General features: G+C 50.5%; 1 protein-coding gene across 1 annotated transcript in view; it reads left to right on the top strand.

The window, feature by feature from the left end:
* The window catches only part of NHSL3 (NHS like 3), a 66,152-nt gene extending 45,518 nt beyond the window's left edge, over positions 1–20,634 (top strand). The window contains exons 2-7 of the mRNA XM_070950165.1: positions 1,512–1,673; positions 4,878–4,933; positions 9,671–9,791; positions 11,422–11,538; positions 13,974–17,021; positions 19,366–20,634. Coding sequence (XP_070806266.1) covers positions 1,512–1,673; positions 4,878–4,933; positions 9,671–9,791; positions 11,422–11,538; positions 13,974–17,021; positions 19,366–19,388 — 3,527 coding nt within the window. The 3' untranslated portion in view covers positions 19,389–20,634. The remainder of the gene's footprint in view (positions 1–1,511; positions 1,674–4,877; positions 4,934–9,670; positions 9,792–11,421; positions 11,539–13,973; positions 17,022–19,365) is intronic.
* The last annotated feature ends 1,130 nt before the right edge of the window (positions 20,635–21,764 follow it).

Below are 21,764 nucleotides of genomic sequence, written 5' to 3'. Positions count from 1 at the left end.
CCAGGAAAAAGTCCCAAATGAAATCCTGCATGGATGGTGTGGCAGTCTCGGCCAGTGAGTGATGCTGCCCTTGTTGGAGCTAATGGTTTCTGTTTGAAAATGAAGGCGTGCAAGTAAAACGGATCAGATTTTGCTCAGACTCGCCTTCTGCCCCAACACTATTCCACTCCCTCTCTGTTTTGGGAGTGGCTGGATTCTGTGATTGGTAAATCCAAAATAAAAAAAAGTGCTGCCCTTTAAGCTGGATTGCCAGGTTGGTGTGTGCCAGGTGCTGCAATAGTTGTGGTATCAGTCATGTGACTCTGCCTTGGGCTCTTTCACCTCTTCCTTGCATAGACTTTAAAAATGTAGGCTGTGAATGGGAGCAGCCTAAGCCCGTCGCTTTGAAGTGAGGCAGGGCTGGTCGGGAGACCTCTGCTTGGTTGAGCTGCAATCTGGCTTCTCGGGCTAGAGCAGCGTTTCCCAACCTCAGTAACTTAAAGATATGTGGACTTCGACTCCCAGAATTCCCCAGCCAGCATACAGTATGTGGGCTTCAGCTCCTAGTATACAAGGGATTCTCAGGCTGGAGTCCAGGCAGGTTGGCTGGAGAATTCTGGCAATTTAAATTCACACATTGTTGAGAAACCTTGGCAATGGACAGACATAAACCATAATAAATCTATGAAAAATAAGTCCAACTGTATTAAGAGGCCTATTCTTGTGCAGCATAAACCTTGCTTGATTTAATAAAAGTTCTTTTGGGTGGAGTTGTGAACTTATGCATCGTTCAATACTGCTGTAAGCGCCCTGCATTCAAGGGAAGTTGGTAGGATCCACAATAATTAAAATCTGTCGTAACAGATGCATTTTCAAGCATCAGAAGACGTCAAGCCACACAGTTGGGGACTGGCAGTTGTTGATTACTGTGAACTGGCAACAGTATAAAGATTGGGACAGCCTTTGTGAACCATTCTACAGATCAACCTTGCCCAGTTGTATCTCCAGAGATGTTGGATCCTAATAATGGCATTTAGTGCAGTCTACCACATCTGGAAGACACAGACTTCAGGAAAATTGTTGCCTCATGGTTAATAACAGTACATGCCCCTTGCCTTGTCAACGATGGCTGCTAGTCCTGGTTTACAAAAGGACAATTGAGCTGAAGAGAAACAAACACCCCATCCTTCTCTCCAGGATGAATGCAGCAACCTGGTGATACTCCCTGAGGGAAAGCAAAGTGGCTCTTCTGAAAAAAATTGGACCCTTCCTCAGTCTAGGAGAGGTTTTCGTGGGGGTGGGGGACACTTGCAGTTCCGGGCCTGGACTCATCAGCACTTGATGGGAAGGGCCTTCCCTTCTGCCACTGTGCCCATCAGATCAGGCAAGGGTTGAGGCTGTGGAGATTTCCTGCCTTCCATTTGCTGCACTGTGTGTGTGTGTGTGTGTGTGTGTGTGTGTGTGGAGGGGGAAATGGACCCTCATCTGCCTGCTCAGTCTGAGGGCTCTTCTTCTTCCCTCTGTGTTTCCAGGTGCTGCTGCCAAGGTAGAGAACGAGGAGAAGCGGCTGAGCGTCCAGTACAAGGCTGTAGAAGACCAGCCGGACAATGTGTTCTTCCCCAGCAGCCGTGCCCCACATCTGGAGGAGCTGCACGTCCAGGCCCAGGCGGGACTCAAGTCCTTGCAGAACTTAGGTAGGCTGACTGGTTGGTGGTCAGGAGGGGCTAGTGAGGCCTTGTGGGGGTAGACTTTGGAGCTGCTTGCTGGTCTGTAGGTCTCGCCCCACACTGAGGTGGCAGTTTTCCTTGCTTAGCATCACATCTCAAAGCCAGCAGCTTTGCACATGGTGCTGGCCAGCCTCTCCCAGCCTGATGCCCTCAAGATGTGCAATGGGATGGCGAGTCCTGGTTGACATGAGATTGAGAAAAGTTGTGCTGAAAACTCAGCTGCATCCATATTTGAATTTGTGAATGAAGAACACAAAGTTTGTGGATTCAGATGTCCCTTACAGGTCAATCAGGTTCAGTGCAGGAATCTATTAAGCCACCCCAATAGGTGGACCTGCAGCAGCTGGGGAACCCAGTCCTGTCTCCAGTCAGAAAATTCCTCCGAAAATCCAGCTGGAATCTCCTTCCTTTTAATTCAGCCCTTGATAAACCTGAAGGGAGGGAGATTAGAATGCCAGAATCCCCCCAAATTAAGCAGTCCCAGGATAATTTGGTTTAATTTGAGAGTCTGAACATGCCATTGTGGGAAATGTGTGGCCAACTCTTGGCTTCCCAATTCAAAAATTTCACTGATCTCTTGGAATAAAATTCATGGGATTAGTAAAAATAATACCTTTTTACAGTACAAGTGTAGCGTGCAAGTTTCCCATACAATTAGGCAAATATTTTTCCTCCCAAAGTGTAAATGCACATGGAATGAAATGAAAAAAAAAAGGGGGGAGGCAGATGCTCCAAGGGCTAAATTAGGCCATGTAATTTGGTGCAATTTGGGTAATGACGGAGGAGATGACGGCACGAAGAGGACATTCTTCCCTCAACTCTGAAATGTTCTGCCTTCCCTAAGTGGAATCACAGGGTGATGTTGTGATGGCACCGAGGGGAGAAACCACACAATGGTCGGTTTTGAGGGAAGCAGAAGGTCCTAATTTGAGATGTAAACTGTCTAGGGCTTTGCTTGGAGAGCCATTGATTGTAAAGTGGGATATCATGTAACTTCATTGCTTAGAGATGTCAATCCCAGCAGTCTTTGTCGTCGTCATAAAGCAAGGACCAGTGGGAAGAGGCAGGCAAGCAAGCTAGAGCTGCAGGCAGGTGTACATTATGGAGTGCAGACAGGTGGGCAAAAAAAGTGGCAAAAGCAACTTGTTGGTTTCTCCAACTATTTTGCTTGTTGGAAGCTGATAGGGAAGGTCACAAACAATGATTGTGTGACCATCTTAATTGTGAGCTGGTTGCCAAGTATGCGAATTGTGATCGTGTACTGCAATGTCAGCAACCATAAGACTGGTCATAATTCCCTCTTGTTTAGTGCTGTCATAAGTTTGAACAATTGCTGAATGAGTGGTTGTAGCCCAAGGACTACCTATAGATACGCCCTGAGTGGGATTCCAACCAGGTATATCCAACTGAGTTGTAAAGGGTCTGGGTGAGTCTCTGTCAGTGACTCTGAGGAAGGGGAGAAGTTCTCTCTGCTCTTAGTTCAGCCACCTGCTTGATAGGCCCAGGAGCCTCTTGGTTGTTGTTGGCCAGGAAGATGACTGGTTGTTGGGCCCGTGTGGTAGCATTGGCCTCTTTGTGAGACAGGGGAATGCCTTCTTCTGTCTTCAAGGAGGTGGTGATGCATTCTCTCAAGAGATGCCTCTGGACTGTTTTAGATACCTACCGTCCAAACTTCCTTTTCAGGGAAGGTTGTTGTGAAGGTGACTTGGCTACATCAGACCCATTTCAGTGGGATTTCAGGCCAGGTTTCAGCACAGAGACAGCCTTGATCTTCCTTGTAGGTAGTGGAACCAGGAGAAGCAGGGGTGCGTCCCTCCCCTGGCTCCTTGATTTTTCAGTGCCTGTCAATACCTGGACCAGATCCAGCAGCTGGGAATGCAGGGCTAGCCAGATTGCAATGGCTCTTCCTTCCTCCCAGCCCTGCTGCCGTCTGTGTGGATGTGGAGGGAGAGGCCGCCCACACAGGCCTCTGCTTTGGGAGGTGTCTCCCCTTTTACTCAACCTCAGCATGAAACTGCTGAGCAAGGTCATCTACTTTGGGGGTCCAGGTGTCCTCAGTCTGGGATGCTGCTAATTCAGTTTTTCACACCCAGACCAGCCAGGCTCAGGCCCCAGTGGCTGGGGTTGTTGGGAACACCTGAACTGAGACCCGGATGCTGCCTCCCTGATGGCCTTAAAGACCTGGCTGTGTCCCAGGCCTTGGGTAGGGTAGGGTGGGGGGGGGATTCCCCCCTTTCTTAGATGCAGACTTCACGTTTATAGATACTTGATGTGAATTGGATTGCCATTCTGCTAATTCCTATTCCTGACTTCACTCACTGTATTTTTATTCTCTTCTGCATTTTACTTCACATTGTGAGCTGCCCAGACTTGCTTTGGAATTGAGTGGTGCCAAAATGGAGTGCATAGTTTTGAGCTGATTTTGTTTCTAGGGGGAGCAGAGGGGGCTTCTACTGGGGGTGTTTTCTCTCTCCCTTTTTCCTCCTTGCAGACCCCCCTTCCACAGTTTGAAAAAAAAAAGGGAGAAGAGGCTGTTCCTGTGGATTTTAACTGAAGTGGGCAGACTGCAGAGCCCTAAGTGGGGATTGTGCAGTGGAAAAGGGGACACCCCTAGCATTCCTTGTAACTAAGGAAAGGCCAGAACTTCACCCATGAGAATGTACCTGGAATTCTTTTCTCCTTTGAAATAATGCTCAAAATACACATTGTCTTTCATCCAGCTAAATGAGAACTGGTGGAGAGAAATGCATGATCCACTGCCTTCACAACACAGTTTTTTAGGTTTAGATTGGGATGAGTATTGCACATGCACACAGAGAGAAAGAGAGAGAGAGAGATTTGCTTTAGATGAAACATTTATCTGTTGGTGGTTCCGCCCCCAACCGAGGCCAAGCAAGCAGAATCCTCTGCAGCTGCGCAGAGCGGATGGGCTGGTGGCAGAGCCACAGTGGAGTCCAGGGCTGGTGGGCCCAACTCTTTAAAGAGCTAGCAACTCCGGCATCTTCATGCTGCCCCCCAGTGCAGCTTCTGATCACCAATGGTTGGGGGCTTACAACTCAAGGGAGCTTCTAGTATTACCATCTCTGCAATCAAACTCCCCAGATCAGGGTTCGGGGGCCCCCAGGCCTTCTCGAGATGATCCATGGCTGTGTCTGTCCTGTTGCATTTTAGAGAAACAGAAGAAGACCAGGAAGATCTGGGACCACAGTGAGACCAGCAGTATCCAGGTAAGTCACCTGCCTGCCTGCCTCCCGGCCCCCCGTTATCTCACTCTACTGTGCACACCCCGTGCAGCAGCCATGCCCTTCTTGGGCCGTCCCAGGTTTGCTGGGCTACAGCTCCCCTCCAAGGGCACCCCTCTTCTTTGGGCCTAGCATGCCCTGCAAACACAGCTACTTGGGTAGACAGCTGGGGAGTTCTTGTCTGCCCCTTGATGTCAACCTTGCCTGGCCGATGAGGGAGGAGGCAGGGGCACGGGGTCTCTCCCCCCAAAGCCTCCAGAGTGCTGTGCTTGACCTTTGGAGGGGGGGAGTCTTCCCCTCCCTGCTGCATCTCTGGGAATGTTTACCTTGCCTTTAGCCAGCTGCCCTTTGTCCCTTCGGAGTGCCCCATGGCCTCCCTCAGCTGCCAGAAGTCGGCTGCTCCCATCCAGGTGCCTCTTTTTGGAAGGTGATTGTTAAATTTGCTTTGTTTGTCTATTTTCCCCCCTTTATTAACATATACACAAAACACTAAGTAACAATACAGTGGAGAGCTTAATCCTATGTAATTAGCTCAAGACCCAAACCTTTATTGTATAACAAATACTGCAGTGATTTCCCCCCCTAATGTAATATTAAATTCTGGATGAAGTCAAATAATCTTACGCGCAGTAACACTGAAATCCAAAATTGTAACTAATATAGATATAATACTTCTTTCTCCTTTCTTTCTCCTCAATAGTCTAAGTTACCCAAAACAATCTTGAATTGAAGGTAATAATCTTCAATTAATATTTTATAAATATAGCCACATCAAATTAAAACATATTAAGATTTACAGCAAACTAAGAGAAAAAAAAGGGGGATGAAAAGAAACTCTCCAAGGATCTGGGGCCTTCTGGATGAGGAATAGCATGCTAACATGTCTCTGAATGAGGGGAGCTGGTGATAGTACCATGAAACCTCTGGATAAGGAGAAGATGGGAGATAGTCCACTTGTGCTCCAGACAGCTGTTCCTTGTGAGGAGATGGCAGGGTAGGGATTTCCCACAGTTTTGACCACCAGGAGAGGAAGGGAAGCCATCACGCTCTTCAGTCAACCATAGCAGAGCCTTTCAAATGATGTTGGCTTTGCTAACTTCTGTTTCTATCACTTTCAGAAATTACCCGTTTAACTATCTTAAGGCTAGTAGAGTTCTTTAAAAGTACCTGGTGAGTTTATCTTCACTGCAGAACAAAAGAAAAATTAACTATAAGCTTAAGAAATTAAAGAATTTGAAACAAATTGCAAAAAGCTAACCAAGACTTTAATTCAAAATAATTGTAAATATATTAAAAGACAAGACACATTTTGAATATTAAGACTTTTGGTGTAAGATTTTGGAAATAATTATATAAATTTATATAAATTATAAATGTATATACATTTAGCACCCTCATGGAAGCTAAATTATTTACCCAACTTTAAGGCATAACAGAAAATTGAGACTTTTATGATTTTAGAAATTGGTTGCTACAATAGTGGGAACTAAAGATTCTGAACATACAAGGAAAAAGAAAGAAGACTTGCCTTCTTTCTTTGGTCAGTACTGGGACAGAATGATAGAAGATGGTAGGACATTCTCCAGGAGATTTTTGAAGAAGGGGAACAAAAACCAGCAGCCACAATGTCTGCTTCAGTGATAGACGTTGTCCAAATGATGTTAAAGGAGCAATGACAGGTATGAAATAGAATATCTTGCAAGATCCACCGATAAAAAGCTGAAACAAACCTGATCTGATGCAGAAATGTTAAAATATAAAGAGATTGTTGAAACATTGGACAAAATTTAAAAATGCGGATTATAAGACACAGATGACAGTTAAAGTGGAAATACAAGTGATAAGGCAAGAAAAAGGTAAAGGTTTCTCTGTCCAGTTGTGTCCGACTCTTAGGGTCCAGTGCTCATCTCTGTTTATTGGCCGAGGGAGCCAGCATTGTCTGAAGACATTTTCTATAGTCATGTGGCCAGTATGGCTACATGCCAAAGGTGCACAGACTGCTGTTACCTTCCCTGCAAAGTGGTACCTATTTATCTACTTGCACTTGCATGCTTTTGAATTGCTATTAGGCAGGAGCTGAGGCAAGGAACAGGAACTCACCCCATTGTCTGGTGCTCAGGTCTTGAACCTGAGCTTTCAGCTTAATGATAATAATATAGAGAAGATTTTAAAAAGTAGAATATTTGTTCCACAGAAAAATATTTGTCTGAAATAATAATAATAATTTGGAATTCTGGCTTGCTGGGACTGAGTAAGCCAGGTAGGGAACCCTCCTTGTCTGTTCTTCAGATACTCAACTCCCTGCACTCAACAAGGAGCTCACTGCAGAATGTTCAGGACTGATGGTTAGTTAATAGTTTCACAGATAGTCCTCAATGGGCGCTCACCCTGTTGCATAGTGCTTGGGTCTCGAACCTGGGCTGTTGACTTTCCATCACACCCTCAAAGGCAAGAAAATGACCTGGATAATGACCCCTTACTGGATTTACAAAAGAGATTTGCTTAAACCTCAAAGAAGAAAAAGAAAAACTGAAGAGCGATCAAATCAACAACATTTGAATGAATGAAAGGCGACCAAGATTGCTAGAAGTAAAAGGAAGGAGTACAAAGTTGATTTGATTGACCAAGGTTAAAACAATAAAGCTCTGGGAACTCTTTATGGACTTTTTTGCTGACACCAGGACTGAAATGTTAAATGTTTTATGGATTTGTGTAGGGATAAGAGATGGCCTATTGGAAGAAGAGATACTTTCATGAGATACATTTAAGGGCTGAAGAATTATTAACTTTGCTTTCTACTTGTAATGAAGGATAAGAAGTCACTTCTTCAAATATTTTCTTTCTTTTTTACTTATTTTTTCCTCTTTTCTTTTCTATTGTACTTTCTATTCTTTATTTTCCTTTTCCTTTCTGGGTTTAGTTTGTATTGTCTTTTATTATCATTCATTTTAAGCATTTTCAATAAAAATTATTAAAAACAAAAACAAAAATCCCCCGGCTGGGTATATGGATGACGGCAGGCAGGGCTGCCCTCACAGCAGTGGAGCCCCCATGGAGGGTCAGAATAGTCACGGCCCTCTTTACATGAGTTGAAGAAAAGGGCTGGGCTTGGATTGTGCAGTCAGGACTGCCATGTTGACATTTCTGACTCACACAAGTTGCTCCTCTCCAGGTTTATGGTTTGGGAAGAAATCTGTTCACCAGAAACCATAATGTGGTGCTTCTGAATTCATTGAAGCAGCTGCAGCTCCAGCTGCAACATTATTTTTTCCTGTCCTTTTAACATATAACTCAAGGTGGGGAACAGACCTCCTCCTCCTCCCTCTTTTCCCCAGAACAACAACCCTGTGAGGTGGGTCAAGAAGGATTGGCCCAAAGTCACCCAGCTGGCTTTCGGGCCTAAAGGGTGAGAACACTGGCTGTAGTCCAGCACCTTCACCACCACTCCAGATTTCAAAAAGACATCTTGATTCACTGGAAACTTGCAGCAAAACTGGGTACTCAGAGCCCCTCTTGGAGGGCAGGAGAGTCAGAGTGTAACTGAGAAGATTTCCCGTTGCTGCTGATGCCTGAATTCTGCAAACTGCTTAACAACTTCAGCGTTCACTTAACAACCGCTGCACAAAAAGGTCATAAAATCAGGTTGGTCACTTAAAAATGACCTGATGTTATGATGGTTTTGCTGAAAACCAGAAGTAAATGCCAATTTTGAGCAAAACTGCCGTAAAATGCGGTCATGGGACTGTAGGAAGTTGCAAATGGCTATAAATGGGTCAAATCAAACCAAATCAGCTGAAGTTCAGTCTCGTGACTCTGTAGTGGGCCCTGACTGTCAGAATTTGAATTTGGGTTGTAAATAGCCCCAAGTTGGTCCGTCATAATTGAGCAGTTGCTAAGCGACCAACCATAAGTCGAGGACTGCCTGTATGCAAAACCAAGGCAGTCTAATTACCATTTGCACCATTTTAATGGCTCTTGGATCTGAAGGATCTGTGCCCTTGAAAGCGGCAGGTAAGAACACCTGCAGGCTGGTTTTCCTGTAGTATCAATAAGGTGATGGCAGCCAGCTAGTGCCACCTAGTGGGCAAATGGAATGCTTCTGCCTGGGGCTGGAACTTGCTTCCTCATGTAATTCGTTTTTTTCATGAAGGCAAGAAAGAAGAGAAGCAGCTGGTGGACAAATTTTGCCCTGCTTTTCGGCTGCCAAGATTCTTACCCTCTGTCTCTGTCGGGGGCAGAAGTGCCTTTAGGTAGCTCCCCCCTCCCCCCGGGCTTTCAGAAAGTTTCACTGGTGGAGGATAAACCTTAGGACAGTGTTTCCCAACCTTGACATCTTTAACTGGTGTAGACTTCAATTCCCATAATCTCCGGCCTGGAATGCTATTGAACTTTAAGATGGATGGAATGCTGGCTGGGGAATTCTGGGAATTGAAGTCTACCCAACTTAAAGTTGTCATGGTTGGGAAACATTTCCTTAAGGGTGGAAATGGATGGCTCATGGATTCTCAACACCGTTTTTAGTTTCCAAACTGATAGAAGACATTTTAATATGGATTTCTATCAATGTTTTTCAATTTTTGATCGGAGTGTTTGTAAACCATCTTTATTTTCAGTTTGATTTTAAAATTATTTTCTTCCTTTCTCTGATTTTATTCGTATATGTAAAATACTATATTCATATTAAAAAACACTGTCCACGTTTTTGTCCGTCCTTTTGCCAAGCAGTCTTCCCAGTCCACTGAGGGTGATGACATTTCTATCCAAAGCCAAGCCTCCTCGTGCACCACAGATGCCGCCTCCGAAGACGCCATGTCTGTCCGCTCTGAGATGATCCAGAGAAAAGGTACCACCCAGCAGAGCCATTCTAGAGCAGGGAAGAGGGGTCGAGGCTCTGGGCTCAGAGGGGTCGGATGCTGAGCCAGGGAGATGAGGGTCTTCCGGTTTGCCCTCTGGAAGACAGAAGGGGCCAGCGGAAAACTCAGTTGCAGCAGCCTCTCCATCACAACTCTTTGGAAGCGGAAGCTGCCCCAGGAAGAGGGATGGAAGGCACTGGGGCCTTTAACCGCAAAAGAGAAAAGAGGATGTCACGTGGGGCCAAGAGAGGCTGCCTGGGAACGGTCAGCTAAGAGAGGGCATCACCTGCGGCTACACGATGGACAAGAAGGATGCTCTAAAGGGGGCCGTAAAGGAGATTCTCAGGCTGTGACGGCAGGAGAATTGCACTTCCAGGCTTGCAAGGTTCTGCTAATGTAGCCTTACAGGAAAGTAGAATGAGCTTATCTGGTCCTGTTTCCTGTCTGGTCTACCTGGGCAGGCTGACATCAAACTAGCAAGTCTGTAGGTACAAATCTCCCGCTGTCTCCTTTACAGCCTGAGAAGTGAGCGAGGGTCCTTCCAAGCTCTTGCTCTGCCTTGTGGACTCTGGTCTCTCTCTGACCCTTCCCTAGGTAGCCTTTCCTCTTCCCATCTTCCAAGGCCTTTCTCACACACCAGTACATCTGCAGAAGAAGATCAAGAATTGTGTTTCTCTATTTTCCAGAGTGTAGAGGAGAGAATAACGGCTTCAGGGTATAGAAAGGCAGATTCTGTTTGGAATAAAGATTGGAAGAGAAGTTCAGCCATGGAACTACCGACCCAGAGAGTTGGTGGTCTCCTTTTTGGTGAGCACTGATCTGGGGATGCTTCAGTTTGATTTCTGCACTGAGCAGGAGGTGGGACTCCCTCGCAGCCCCATCATTCTGGCTGTTGAGCCCATGCATCTCGTTGGGAGATCATGCAAGCAGGGCGCCATTTTGTCTCCTCTGTGAGCCTCAGAGACTTTGAACAGGATTAAAGGGAGATCTGATAGCATCTTCCAATCCTTGAAGGGCTGTCCCAGGGAGGAGGGTGTGGACTTGTTCTCCAAAGCACCAGAGGGCAGGAGAAGAAGCAGTGGGTGGAAGCCCTTTAAAGAGAGATCCAACCTGGAAATAAGGGAGGAATTTCCTAATGGTAAGAACAATTAACCAATGGAACAACTTGCCTCCTGCAGTTGTGGTTGTTCCTTCATTGGAGGTTTTCAAGGAAAGATTGGACAGGATGGTATAAGACATTGCAAGCCAGCCAAAGTTATCCTGTGGTAAGATGGGTGGCCAATAAGTTTAATAAGTAAAGAAGGCCTCCTGCCTTGGATGGGGTTGGATTAGAAGACCTCCAAGGTCCCTTCCAGCCCTGTCAATCTATGATTCTATGAAATCCCTTACAAGAGGAAAAGGTCTGGATTCTTTGCCCTTTTGGACCCAGGTTTTGTAATGTTTGCATTTTACTTTCAAGGAAACTAAGCAGGGAATCCTAGCGCATCTATTTAGTTTAATTTTATATGTGGGCATGGGGATTTCCGGTCAACACTGAGGCTTTGCTGTTGATGTTTCGTGAAGTTTTCCTTTCCGTTTGCTTGACTCCCTCCATTTGTCCTCCCTCTCGGCCACTTCCAGGCTCCACCTTCCGACCACACGACTCCTTTCTGAAGTCATCTGGGAAGGGAGAAAAGAGGCGGAGGGAGCGGAGGACCACAGTCCTGGGGCTGCCCCAACATGTGCAGCAGGAGCTGGGTAAGCTGCTGGCCGGGCACAAACCGGGCGGGTGGAGGGAGAGACTTGCACCCGGAGGGTCAGAGGGCAGTACCATCCATCAGCAGCCGCCTGCCTTCCCTGTGCAAGCTGGGTCCTGGTTGGGGGAGGTTGGGGGAGCTCAGGCGCAGGAAGGGCAGGAAAGGGAACTGGCCGATCCAGGAGCACAAACTGCTCGCTTAGCCGAGGCACTGGGGAGGGATCTGCCCCCTTGAGTCCCAGAGGGAGCAGGGATTGCAACAGAGCCCTTGGGGGGAGGGATGGAATGACAGGCAGTCCTCAGTTTAGGACCACAGTGGAGCCTGCCTGTTGCAGACATAAATCATGACAGTCATAAAGCAGGTCGCCAATGTGGCCCACCTTTTTCGTGGCTGTTGTTAAGCAAACCAGTTGTTCATCATGGGCCAATTTTGCTGAAAACCAGAAGTAAATGCCACTTTTGGCAAAAACGTCTTAAAATGCCGTGTGCGAGGGATGATGCTAATGGCTATAAGGGCAGGCCGGTTGCCAAGTGCACCAAACACGTTCATGTGACTTTGGGGTGGGTGCAGGTGGCCGTCAGAACTTCAGAAACAGGTCACGAGTACCCTGGAAGCTCTATCATAACTTTGAGTGTTCGACTTGTCCTAAATCCAGGACTACTTGTAGTCTTACAGAGGGGAAGCAGCTTTAACCAGTCTCCCTCCGAGTTGGTGGCTCAGGCATTTGTTCTGAGGAGCCCCCCATTGTGCCAGGCAGCGTCTCCCCGAAGCTGAGCTGAGTGCCGTTGAGCAGGGCCCGAATCTGGGCTGCTTGGGAGACCTAAGAGACGCTGCCATTTTCGCTAGTTTTGAAGGCGTGCAGCGTTTCCTTACTGGCCATTAAGAGTTACCACCTTAGTGTAGATGCTGCTTTAAGCTTCATTCATTTGGAAAAAGTTCTCTACATTGCAGAATATAAAGCAAAACCTTCTCCTACAACGGACAATTCTGGACTTGTCCTACTGCGGAATTGCATTTGGCTTGAGCTGCAGTAGGTTTTTTGGCCCAGATTCTTCTTTAAGGCAAGCCTGAATGCCCATTTTGTGGGCATTTTTCCTCCTTGGCTTTCCTGTAAGATGCCTGCTGTTCGATCCTTCCCTGTGCCCGTTGATGGTTTGGACCAGATCTTTTCCAAGGGCCCCTCGGATTGGGTAACCCCCCCCCCCCAGCAGGATGCCCTCTCCTCTCGGATCAGCCAAGAGGGGGAGGGTGGTTGCATGGCCAGAACAGCCGGATGGGGGGGGTGGGGGGACAGGGGGCTTTGCACAGAGAATGCTTGGCACAACTAAATTGGGACTGAGCAGTCTGTGGCTCACCTTGTCATGGAAACCCTTTCTAAGCATATGATATGAACTAGCCCGTGATGGTGAACCTATTGGCACGTGTGCCCAAAGTGGCACGCTGAGCCATGTTGCCTGGCACACGCATTGCCCATTCTTCTTCCGGGTTTCTGGTATGCATGCACCGATCAGCTAGCCTCTGTGCGTGCAGCAGTGCCAGAAACTGGAAGAGCTGGGCTTCCATTTTCTGGCGTGAGAATTTGTGCCGGCCAGCTCATTGGCGTGTGCATATGTGCACCAGAAACTGCACCAAAAACCAGAAGTACCTTATCTGGCGTGCGTATGACCCCTGGGCAGCTCCACTTCGCTCACACTCACGAAGTGCTCTGTTTTCGGCACTCAATGCCGAAAAGGTTCGCCATCACTGAACTAGGCCATTGTTTCATGCCGCAGTCTGATTACCTTGGGTCACCAAACAGCCCTTGTATTTAGTGCATTGTGTGGACCAGACAACTTGTTGGCCCTGAGAATAGGTTCATCCTCACATTATGGCATAGCACTCCTGGAAGGATGGAGAAGTCCCGGAGATTGTGTCAGAGTTCCCTTTTGGGCTCAGTTGTGCATAACCAGGGCCGGATTTGCACTGAGCCAAAGTCAAAAGCACAGCTGGCAACTATTCTGGCTGGGTTTATGCAACATGTGTAGAGCTGTGGTGGTTAGAATGCAGTATTGCAAGCTAACTCTGCATTCCACTACCAGCAGTTCGATCCTGACCAGCTCAAGGTTGACTCAGCCTTCCCTCCTTCCGAGATCAGTAAAATGAGAACCCAGATTGTTGGGGGCAATACACCAACTCCGTAAAACTCTTAGAGAAGCCTGTAAAGCAGTCCAAGACTGCTCTTGCTATGCCAAGCCAAGACCAGCTGTGATCTTGGAGCTGATGTGGGTCCCTCCTATGTTGAGCGAGAAGGGGCCGGCAGAGCATTTCTGGGATGGCGGGGTCCATCCTCGGCCCAGTCTGGCAGCAAATTTATTTGAGATGACATCGAAACCTGACACAGTCATTGCTTCCTCAGTTCTGTCTTGTATTGGTGCCTATTTGTCTTTCTGCCTACAGGCCTGAGCAGCGGGCGTGACTCCACGAAACGTCCTGGCAGCATTGCAGTCAGAGCTGGCCTGACCCCACAACCCCTGGTGAATGGCAACCAGTTGCCCGGCCCCACCATCCAGATCCCCACCATCGATGGGAAGCCTATAGCCACCGCCCTTCCCGAGCGGGGACCCCGCATCTCCCTCCAGGCTCTTGAGGCCAATGCCTCAGAAGCGGCCCTCCAGCAGCACATCAGCCGCATCTACTATGATGACTCGGTGCTGGGCCACAAGACGGCAGCCAAAATGTCTCCTGTGGCCAGGCCCAAGTCCCTGGCTGTTCCCTGGATGACCACCCAGCCCAATTCTCCTGAGCTGCTGAGCCCGGTCATGTCCATCTCGCCACAGGGCACCTACCTCTCGAAGATTATTCCCAACGCCATCTTGCCACCCATGGTGGATGTCATTGCTCTGTCCCGCAACCGGGTGCGCACCCTCAGCCGCTGTAGCCTGGCCACCGCCAGCCCAGCCCTCTCGGTGCGCTCCACAGGTCACTTCCCCGCTGCCCCCCGCAGCCGTGAGCACTCCTCCTCCAGCGACAACTGGAGCCACTCGCAGTCCACAGAGACCATCGTCTCCAATGCGTCCACCATCTCCTCCCACGGGGGCCCCAGCAGCCAGAAGGACGAGGCAGGGCCGAGCGGCAGAGACCCCCCCACAGGCAGGCCTGTCTGGTTTGGTCTTTCCAGCCCTGCCAGTTCCAGACAAGTCAGGGCCTCCCCAGCCTCTCCCAGCCTGGTGGGGGTGCGGCCAGGAGGGAGCAGTGGCCGAGCCTCACCTGCTTACAGCACCAGCAGCATCGCCGAGGGCTCAGATGATGCAAGCGTGCGCAGTGACCGCTCCTCAACCCGGAGTGTCTCGCTCCGGAAGATGAAGGTGGCCCCCTTGCCCCCCCGGAGGACCTATTCCTTGCACCAGAAGGCTCAGCAACTGGAAGCCGAAGGGGCACCCCGAGGAATGGGGCTGCCTCCCAAGCCGGAGCGGAGGCCCCACCGGGAAGGCGCCCAATGCCCCAGCCTGGCCAACGAGGATGATGTCTTCTCCCCCATCTGCCTGGGTGGGACCAGCAGCCTGCAGTCCAACGGTCTGGCCTGCTTGCCGGACATCTCTTCCCGGAGCCCAGGGAGGGTCAACCAACTGAAGGAGGCCGACAGGAGTGAGGCCCAGGAGCCTGGCTCTCCCCATCACTTTGGCCGCACCATGTCTCCATCGAGTGGCTACTCCAGCCAGAGCGGAACGCCCACGCTGCACCCAAAAAGCCCCCTCCCTCACACCATGTCCCCGGGGAAGAAGAGGCCGCAACCGAGGAAGCCGGAACGTGTCTGCTCCCTGCAGTCCCCGGGACCTTCGCTCTCCTCCTCCTCCCTGACCTCCCTCTCCTCCTTGGCCTCTGACCCTGCGCCCCCTGAAGGGATGGCCCCTCCCACCCCCGGCTCCCACTTGGCCTCTCCGGCCGCCCCACGTTATGTGGACCACTTTATCATCCCTCCGCATCCAAAGGTTCCAGCACCCTTCTCCCCGCCCCCCACCGAGCCAAAGAGCAAAGAAGGGAGAGTGGCTGCCTTGTCCCCCAGCATCTCAGCCCCCCGGCATCCCAGCCCTCTCAACAAGGAGGGCTCACCCCCACCATCCCCTCCGCCGGCCTACCACCCCCCTCCGCCCCCTGTGAAGAAAGCCGAACTGAGTGCTGAGGACCCTGGAGCTGTGCCGGTTCCCTCCGAGGCTCAGGTGGGGGCTTCCACAGACCCCTTATGGCTCCCTCCACCCCCGCCCCTGCTGGATGAGCAGGATCTGTCCATGGCTGATTTCCCTCCACCAGACGAGGCCTGCTTCCTGCTGCCTCCCCCGCACTTGCAGACGGAGTCTGGGGAAGCCCCCTCTTTGGACGCAGGGAGTGCAGAGCCCCAAACTGCCACCCCTGCAGGGCAGGGAGACGGAACACCTCCCTCTTTTCCCATGGCAGTGTCCACAAACTTCCTGCAGCCAGGAATTCTGCCCCTACCGGCCCCAAGCGCGGAGCCATTTCCCCTTCCCAAAGTCTCTCCAAGCGGAGAACTGTCCATTTCTCAGCTGGGCTCCAGGGACCCCACCACCTCAGGGGTTCCAGTGCCCTCCAGTCTTTCCCCCCAGATTAAGAAGACACCCACCGGCTCCCATCCTGACCTCAAGAAGGAGCCTGCCATGCGCAGCAAGGCCACCTCGGTGCCCAAGGAGGATGCCAGCCTGCCCATCGTTACACCATCCCTGCTGCAGATGGTCCGCCTGCGCTCAGTCGACATGGAGGCCCATGGCTCTGGGATCAGTCCAGCCGGGGGATCCATGACCCCCACAGAGTCCAGCAGAGCAAACGTGCCTGTAGATGGGAAGACTGGCCCCTTGGCCCCCCAGAAGCCTCTCCGCAAGTCCCTGTCCTTGAGGGGGGGACAGCCTGCTTCAAAAGAGGGTCTCAACCCCCTGCACGAGGCTGTGCGCCTCAAGGCCTCCACTTTAACTTCCAGGGAAGCCATGAGTCTCGGAATGGCCGAGAGGAAGACCGGGAGCCGGGTGGCACTGCCAGGCAACCCTGCCGCCCTGGCTAGCAACGGGCCAGTTTCCCCACTCCACAAATCCCCCGCCTCCACCGCCAGCTTCATCTTTGCCAAGAGCCCCAAAAAGCTGGTCATTGAGACGACATCCTCGTCAGAGGCCCAGGCCAGCCTGCAGAAAAACTTGGTGGCCGAATTGATGACCGTCTCCAGCCAGCGATCCACGGCGGCTCCGGGGCTGCATCCACAGGGCTTGGCCAAGACTCCCAAGCCCCAGAGGATCCCCCCTCCCATTGCCAAGAAGCCTTCTCTTGCGCCGGGGCGCAGGCACTCCCCCCAAAGCCCAAAGTCCTCCAGAGCCGAGGAACCGGCAGTCGAGGAGCGGACTAAGAAGGTGGGCTCTGAAAACCAGACCCCTCCCCTGGAGTCTGGCGATGACAGCTCCCCAGCTGGGCCAGAAGACCAGTTGCAGAGGAGCCCCAGAGCACAAGGTGAGCGGGTGGGAGACCCACGATCCCATGGGGTGCCCTTCCTGTTGCAGGGGAGCTGCAAGGGGGGAGGGGTTGGGTGGAGCAGGAAGTCCCAGGGGCTGGACAGAGGCCCTTTCCTGGGGTTTGCAGTAGTGGGGCTTCTGCTTCTTCAAAGCTGGCCTCAGAGCTTATGTGGCAGTTCTCCTGCAAACTTTGAACCAGCTGCCCCTGGGATTTGGGATCTGGCTGCCGTTGTTTGAGGGCATGCCAGTGTTTGGGGGAGTGGCATTTCCTCCCTTTCTGTTGAAATGGCCCTGGAGGCGGGCACTGTCTACTCCAGCACCATCATGAGTCATTTTATGCTGCCCATGGGCTGCCTAGAGGGGAGGGGAACCCTCTCACGCCCAGGAGGGTCTCCTCAAAGGTTTTCCCGTCACTTGTCAAATTGGAGACTTTACACCCCTTGAAACTCACTGCCAAAGAGGACTTGGGAAGCCCGGTGGAGCCTCCTCACAATTTGGAAAAGATGCCATCAAGAGTTGCCAAGAGTGTAAGTTGGTTGAGAAAACATCCCAGAATAAGGCAGTGGCAAACCCTATTGCTGCCAAGAAAATATGTGGGTTTGTCTGTAATGCATCATAGGAGTCAATCCTCCCCCCACCCCAATTCAGACCCCTGCACCAAGGATGCTTGCAGAGTCAGGTTGGGCTCTGGGTCCAGGGAAGAGATCAAGCAGAAGGTCACCTTCCTTGAACCCATTTGCCACTCAGTCAGAAAGCCAAGTGCTTGTACATCCAGGCGAAGAACAACCAAAACTGGCTGTCAAGAGAGGAAAAGCAGATGGTTCCGCAGCCACCTATTGTCCGCCCCCATGACGTCCGAGTCCCATGTGCCCTGCTACACTACGGCTTGGTCCAAGCATGGTATGCCTGCTCGGCCATAAGGCCAAAGTCAACTGCGGAATTCACATGTAGTCCAAAGAAGCCACTTTGGGGCCCAGCACAGTAGCCAAAACACTTAGACACAGACTGAGGTCGGCACCCAGGTCCATGAATGGGACTCATGGGGTGAAGATTTTTTCCCCATGGCCACAGAAATCAGAATCAGAATAGAGCTGGAAGGGACCTTGGAAGTCAGAAAGTTTCTCTTTTAATTCCAGGTTGCTTCTCTCCTTGATTCATTTCCATCCATTGTTTCTTGTCCTGCCTTTCGGTGCTTTGGAGAATAAGTTGACCCCCTTTCTTTGTGGCAGCCCCTCAAATACTGGAAGAGTGCTATCATGTTCCTGCTAGTCCTTCTTTTCTCTAGACTAGCCAAACCCAAAGCCAGCAACGGCTCTTCATATATTTTTGCCTCCAGGCCTTAGTTGCTCTTCTTTGTAACTAAGTTGCAAAATTGCAACTTTTTCCAACATCTTTTTTGTAATGTGGTGACCAAAATTGGATGCAGTATTCCAGGTGTGGGGTTACTAAGGCTTTATAAAATGGTACTAATGCTTCACGTGATTTTGATTCTATGCCTCTGTTTATACAACCCAGGATTGTATTAGCTTTTTTGGCAGCTGCAGCCGACGGCTGGCTCATGTTGAAGTGATCGTCCTCTAGGACTTCAAGGTCCCTCTCACAGTTAAATCATGAGTAGCAAGTTGCAGCTCTTAGACTTTGTTTCAATAGAGGTGGTTCAAACTTGCGATGGCGCTGAGCAAGTGGTCCTTACAATCGGTCCTCTAAATTCTGACGGTTGCAGTGTCGTGCAGCAATGCAATCGCTTTTTGCAACCTTCCCCAAGCAAAGTTAATGGAGGAGTGGACAGGAAGTCTCAAGTTGTGACAGTAATCAGGGACTGCCTGAACTGCCGTCACTTAAGCCTGATCACACAAGGTTGTGCTTTATGACCAGTTTGCTTAGAGATGGAAATGTCAGTCTCAGTTGCCATCATGAAGTAGAGACTCACTCCCTGTATCAGAAAAATCTTCCTGATGATAAAATCCGTACAACAATGGAACAGCTGCCTGGGGAGGCGGTGGGTTTTCCATCTCAGGACAGCAACCTCTCCTGGATGGTTTGATTGATTTTCCTGCCCCTTGCAGAGGTTCCATAGGGGGTCCCTTCCTTATTTTCAGATGAGCATAAAGCTCCTTACAAGTACCACAACTGCCATTTGGTCTCGGCCATCACGACCCCTGCCCTGGTGCCCACCAGCTGCCAGGCTTGTCCTTGTTTTACGTGAGATGGGCAGCTATGTCAATCAATAATAATAACAGTCAAATTGGGAGGGGGCAGGCTTGGTTCAAGACTCTTGAACTCTGTTGCAAAATTTCATGCTACTTCCGGGAAATGAAAGTAACCCGACTCTCTCATTGCAGAAGCACAAGAGGAGGTGGTGTGAAGGAGGACCCTGCGAGGTACATTTGCCCGTAAGATACAGGGATTTAAAAAGAAAATTATTCTCAGGGACCTCTTGGGGCCAGAAGAGAAGCTTTGATGATGGCGCCGAAGAAAACAACACCTTCGTCTCCCGTGGCCTTGATATTTATGCAACAGCGGGATTGGCTTGGATGTCCTCAGCAATGCGGCTCTTTTAAACCTGGGGACAAAGGGGCACATCCCTTTCCACCCTCCTGTCTCTCCTGGGACTCAAACCTTGCGTTGGTCCTGCTTGGTTTGGTGATGTTGAATTCCCCCCCCCTTCCCCGGTTTGGTGTGAGAAAACAGCTTAAGGTAGCATAAGATGAGGACAACTCAATATCTGCAGGGAAGACGGTCAAAACTGGATCAGCTTGTTGCAATCCCCCCCCCCAAAAAAGATGCCTTTTTAATGGGTTGCATTGCCGTTGCTGTTCAGTGTGCATTTGAGGAGTGGAGGAGAGAGAAAATGGCCTGTGCTTGCACACCCATGTGGCATGGAAGCACTTTCTCAGGTCAGAGTGGGATTTGAGAAGGACGGCCATTGCGGGAAATTCCTGCTGAGTCTTCCTGGATGGTGCCGGGTCCCAGAAGAGGCCCTGCTGGTAGTTTTGCTCTGGCTGTTGTAAACGGCTGATTCCGGGTAGGGGGTGCCTGTAGGGAACCCCTCTTGCTCACACCAACTAAAGCACAAATGGCAGCCTGGAAGATGGTGCAGCCGCCAAAAGACATGGATTTTTTCCAGTCTCTCTTCGCCTGTGCCGTGAATGCTGCCTTAGGGGAGCCCTCCGGGAGAGGGGGAGAATCTCAGACCTGTCTTGCAAGGGACATGAGTAGTTAGCAGGCACCTGACACAATTGAGGCCCACAGTGGAGGCTTGGCAGGCACTGGCAACTGTAGAATATAGCTCTCCACTGCCAAAAGAGCAAAAAAACCCACTGCATTTTGCACCAAAACATTCCAGTCTCCGGTCGTGAGGGCAGAGGATCCACTGGAAAATTGGGTGGGGGACCACTTTAGGCCAAACTTTCTTTCTCCCCCTCCCACCAAGAAATCCAAGTGATAATGCCCCAGGGCGCCTCCACTTGTGTTTTATTTGTGGTGAATTTGCCCCTCCCTTACCAATGGGCAGAGAGACGCAGAGTAATTGGATCTGATTTGCACGCCTTCTGTGGAGTGGCTGGGGCGGGGCGTGTAGGGAAGCAGCTCTTGGTAGAAGCTGGCGGGGGTGGGGGATGGCAGGGGAGGCCAAATTCCATCCAGACTGAAGGGAAAGCCTGCATGCAGAAACACCCGGTGTGACTCAGGGTGTCCTGATCCGGCCAGGAGGGTCTGCGGTGTTCTTGGGGGTCTTCTCTCCCCCACCAGGCAGGCCCGCAGCAGCTCATCATAGAGGTCTTTGTGGTACCCAGAACGCAGTGAGGGCAGCCTCCAGCATCCCGGGGGCCCTCCAGTGTCCAGGTCGCTTGCAATGCCCATGGTCTAGCCATACTGGCTGGGGAGGATGGGAGTTAGGGAGAACTCGGCAGAAGCAGCTGTGGACCAGGGTTGTTCTGCCAGAAGTGCAAGAATAGGGCTGGGCATAGTTAACTATTCCAAGAAACGATTATCTGCATCAAGAGTTGACCTGGTCAGCTGAGACGTTAGCAAATGGTGCTGACTCGGAGGGACCCTCTGCAGAAGGGCGAAGGGGGCACCAGGACCAGTGCCCTCCTTCCTTCCCAAACAACCACACGTGCCTGCAGTGGCAAATGCCCCCCCCCGGCTCTCAGCCCTGGGGCACCCTGTGGGAGGCTTGCCACCATCCTCAAGGAGGTAAGGGTTTTAAATTTGCACCAGAGGTCCAGCCAGACATTGCTGGTGCAAATCCAGGGCCAAGAGCAGAGGGGAGAAAGAGGGAGACAGAGGCCACAGCACCATCTTGCCTTTGGCTGCTCTCTGGAGAGCCAGCAGGGGAGGGGCTCACAACCGCAAAGGAGACCAAAAAGCTCTGCCTGGTTTTGTCTCTCTCCCACCTAATCCCATCCCCCCCCCCCTTTGCTTCTCTGTTCTTGGACAGCCGGAGCTGCTCTCTACACCTTGGAGAGCCTTGGAGTCTGTTAAATTGATTTCCACTCTGGTGGGGAAAGGGATGGGTTGCTTTTTTTTTTAATGTTCAATTCTGTTTTTAAAAAAGATTAATGTGCATTTGTAAAATGACTGATTAAAAGCTTGCTTGCTGACTCTTCTTTCCTGTGATATGGGGAGAGGAAGGGCGTGTTGGGTGCCCTGATAGGGGAGAAAGGAAGAGTGGGTGCCAAGGGCCACAAGATGCCAGCACCATCAGGTTGCAAGGCTGTGGGAGGGGAGGTCAAAAAAG

The sequence above is a fragment of the Pituophis catenifer genome, unplaced genomic scaffold (genome assembly GCF_029215685.1).
Source record: "Pituophis catenifer annectens isolate HBS135680 unplaced genomic scaffold, rPitCat1.0.hap2 SCAF_9, whole genome shotgun sequence".
In the NCBI taxonomy this organism is placed as follows: Eukaryota; Metazoa; Chordata; class Lepidosauria; order Squamata; family Colubridae; genus Pituophis; species Pituophis catenifer.
Note: the sequence above shows the minus strand (reverse complement) of the source record. Positions and strands in the feature narration are given on the sequence as shown.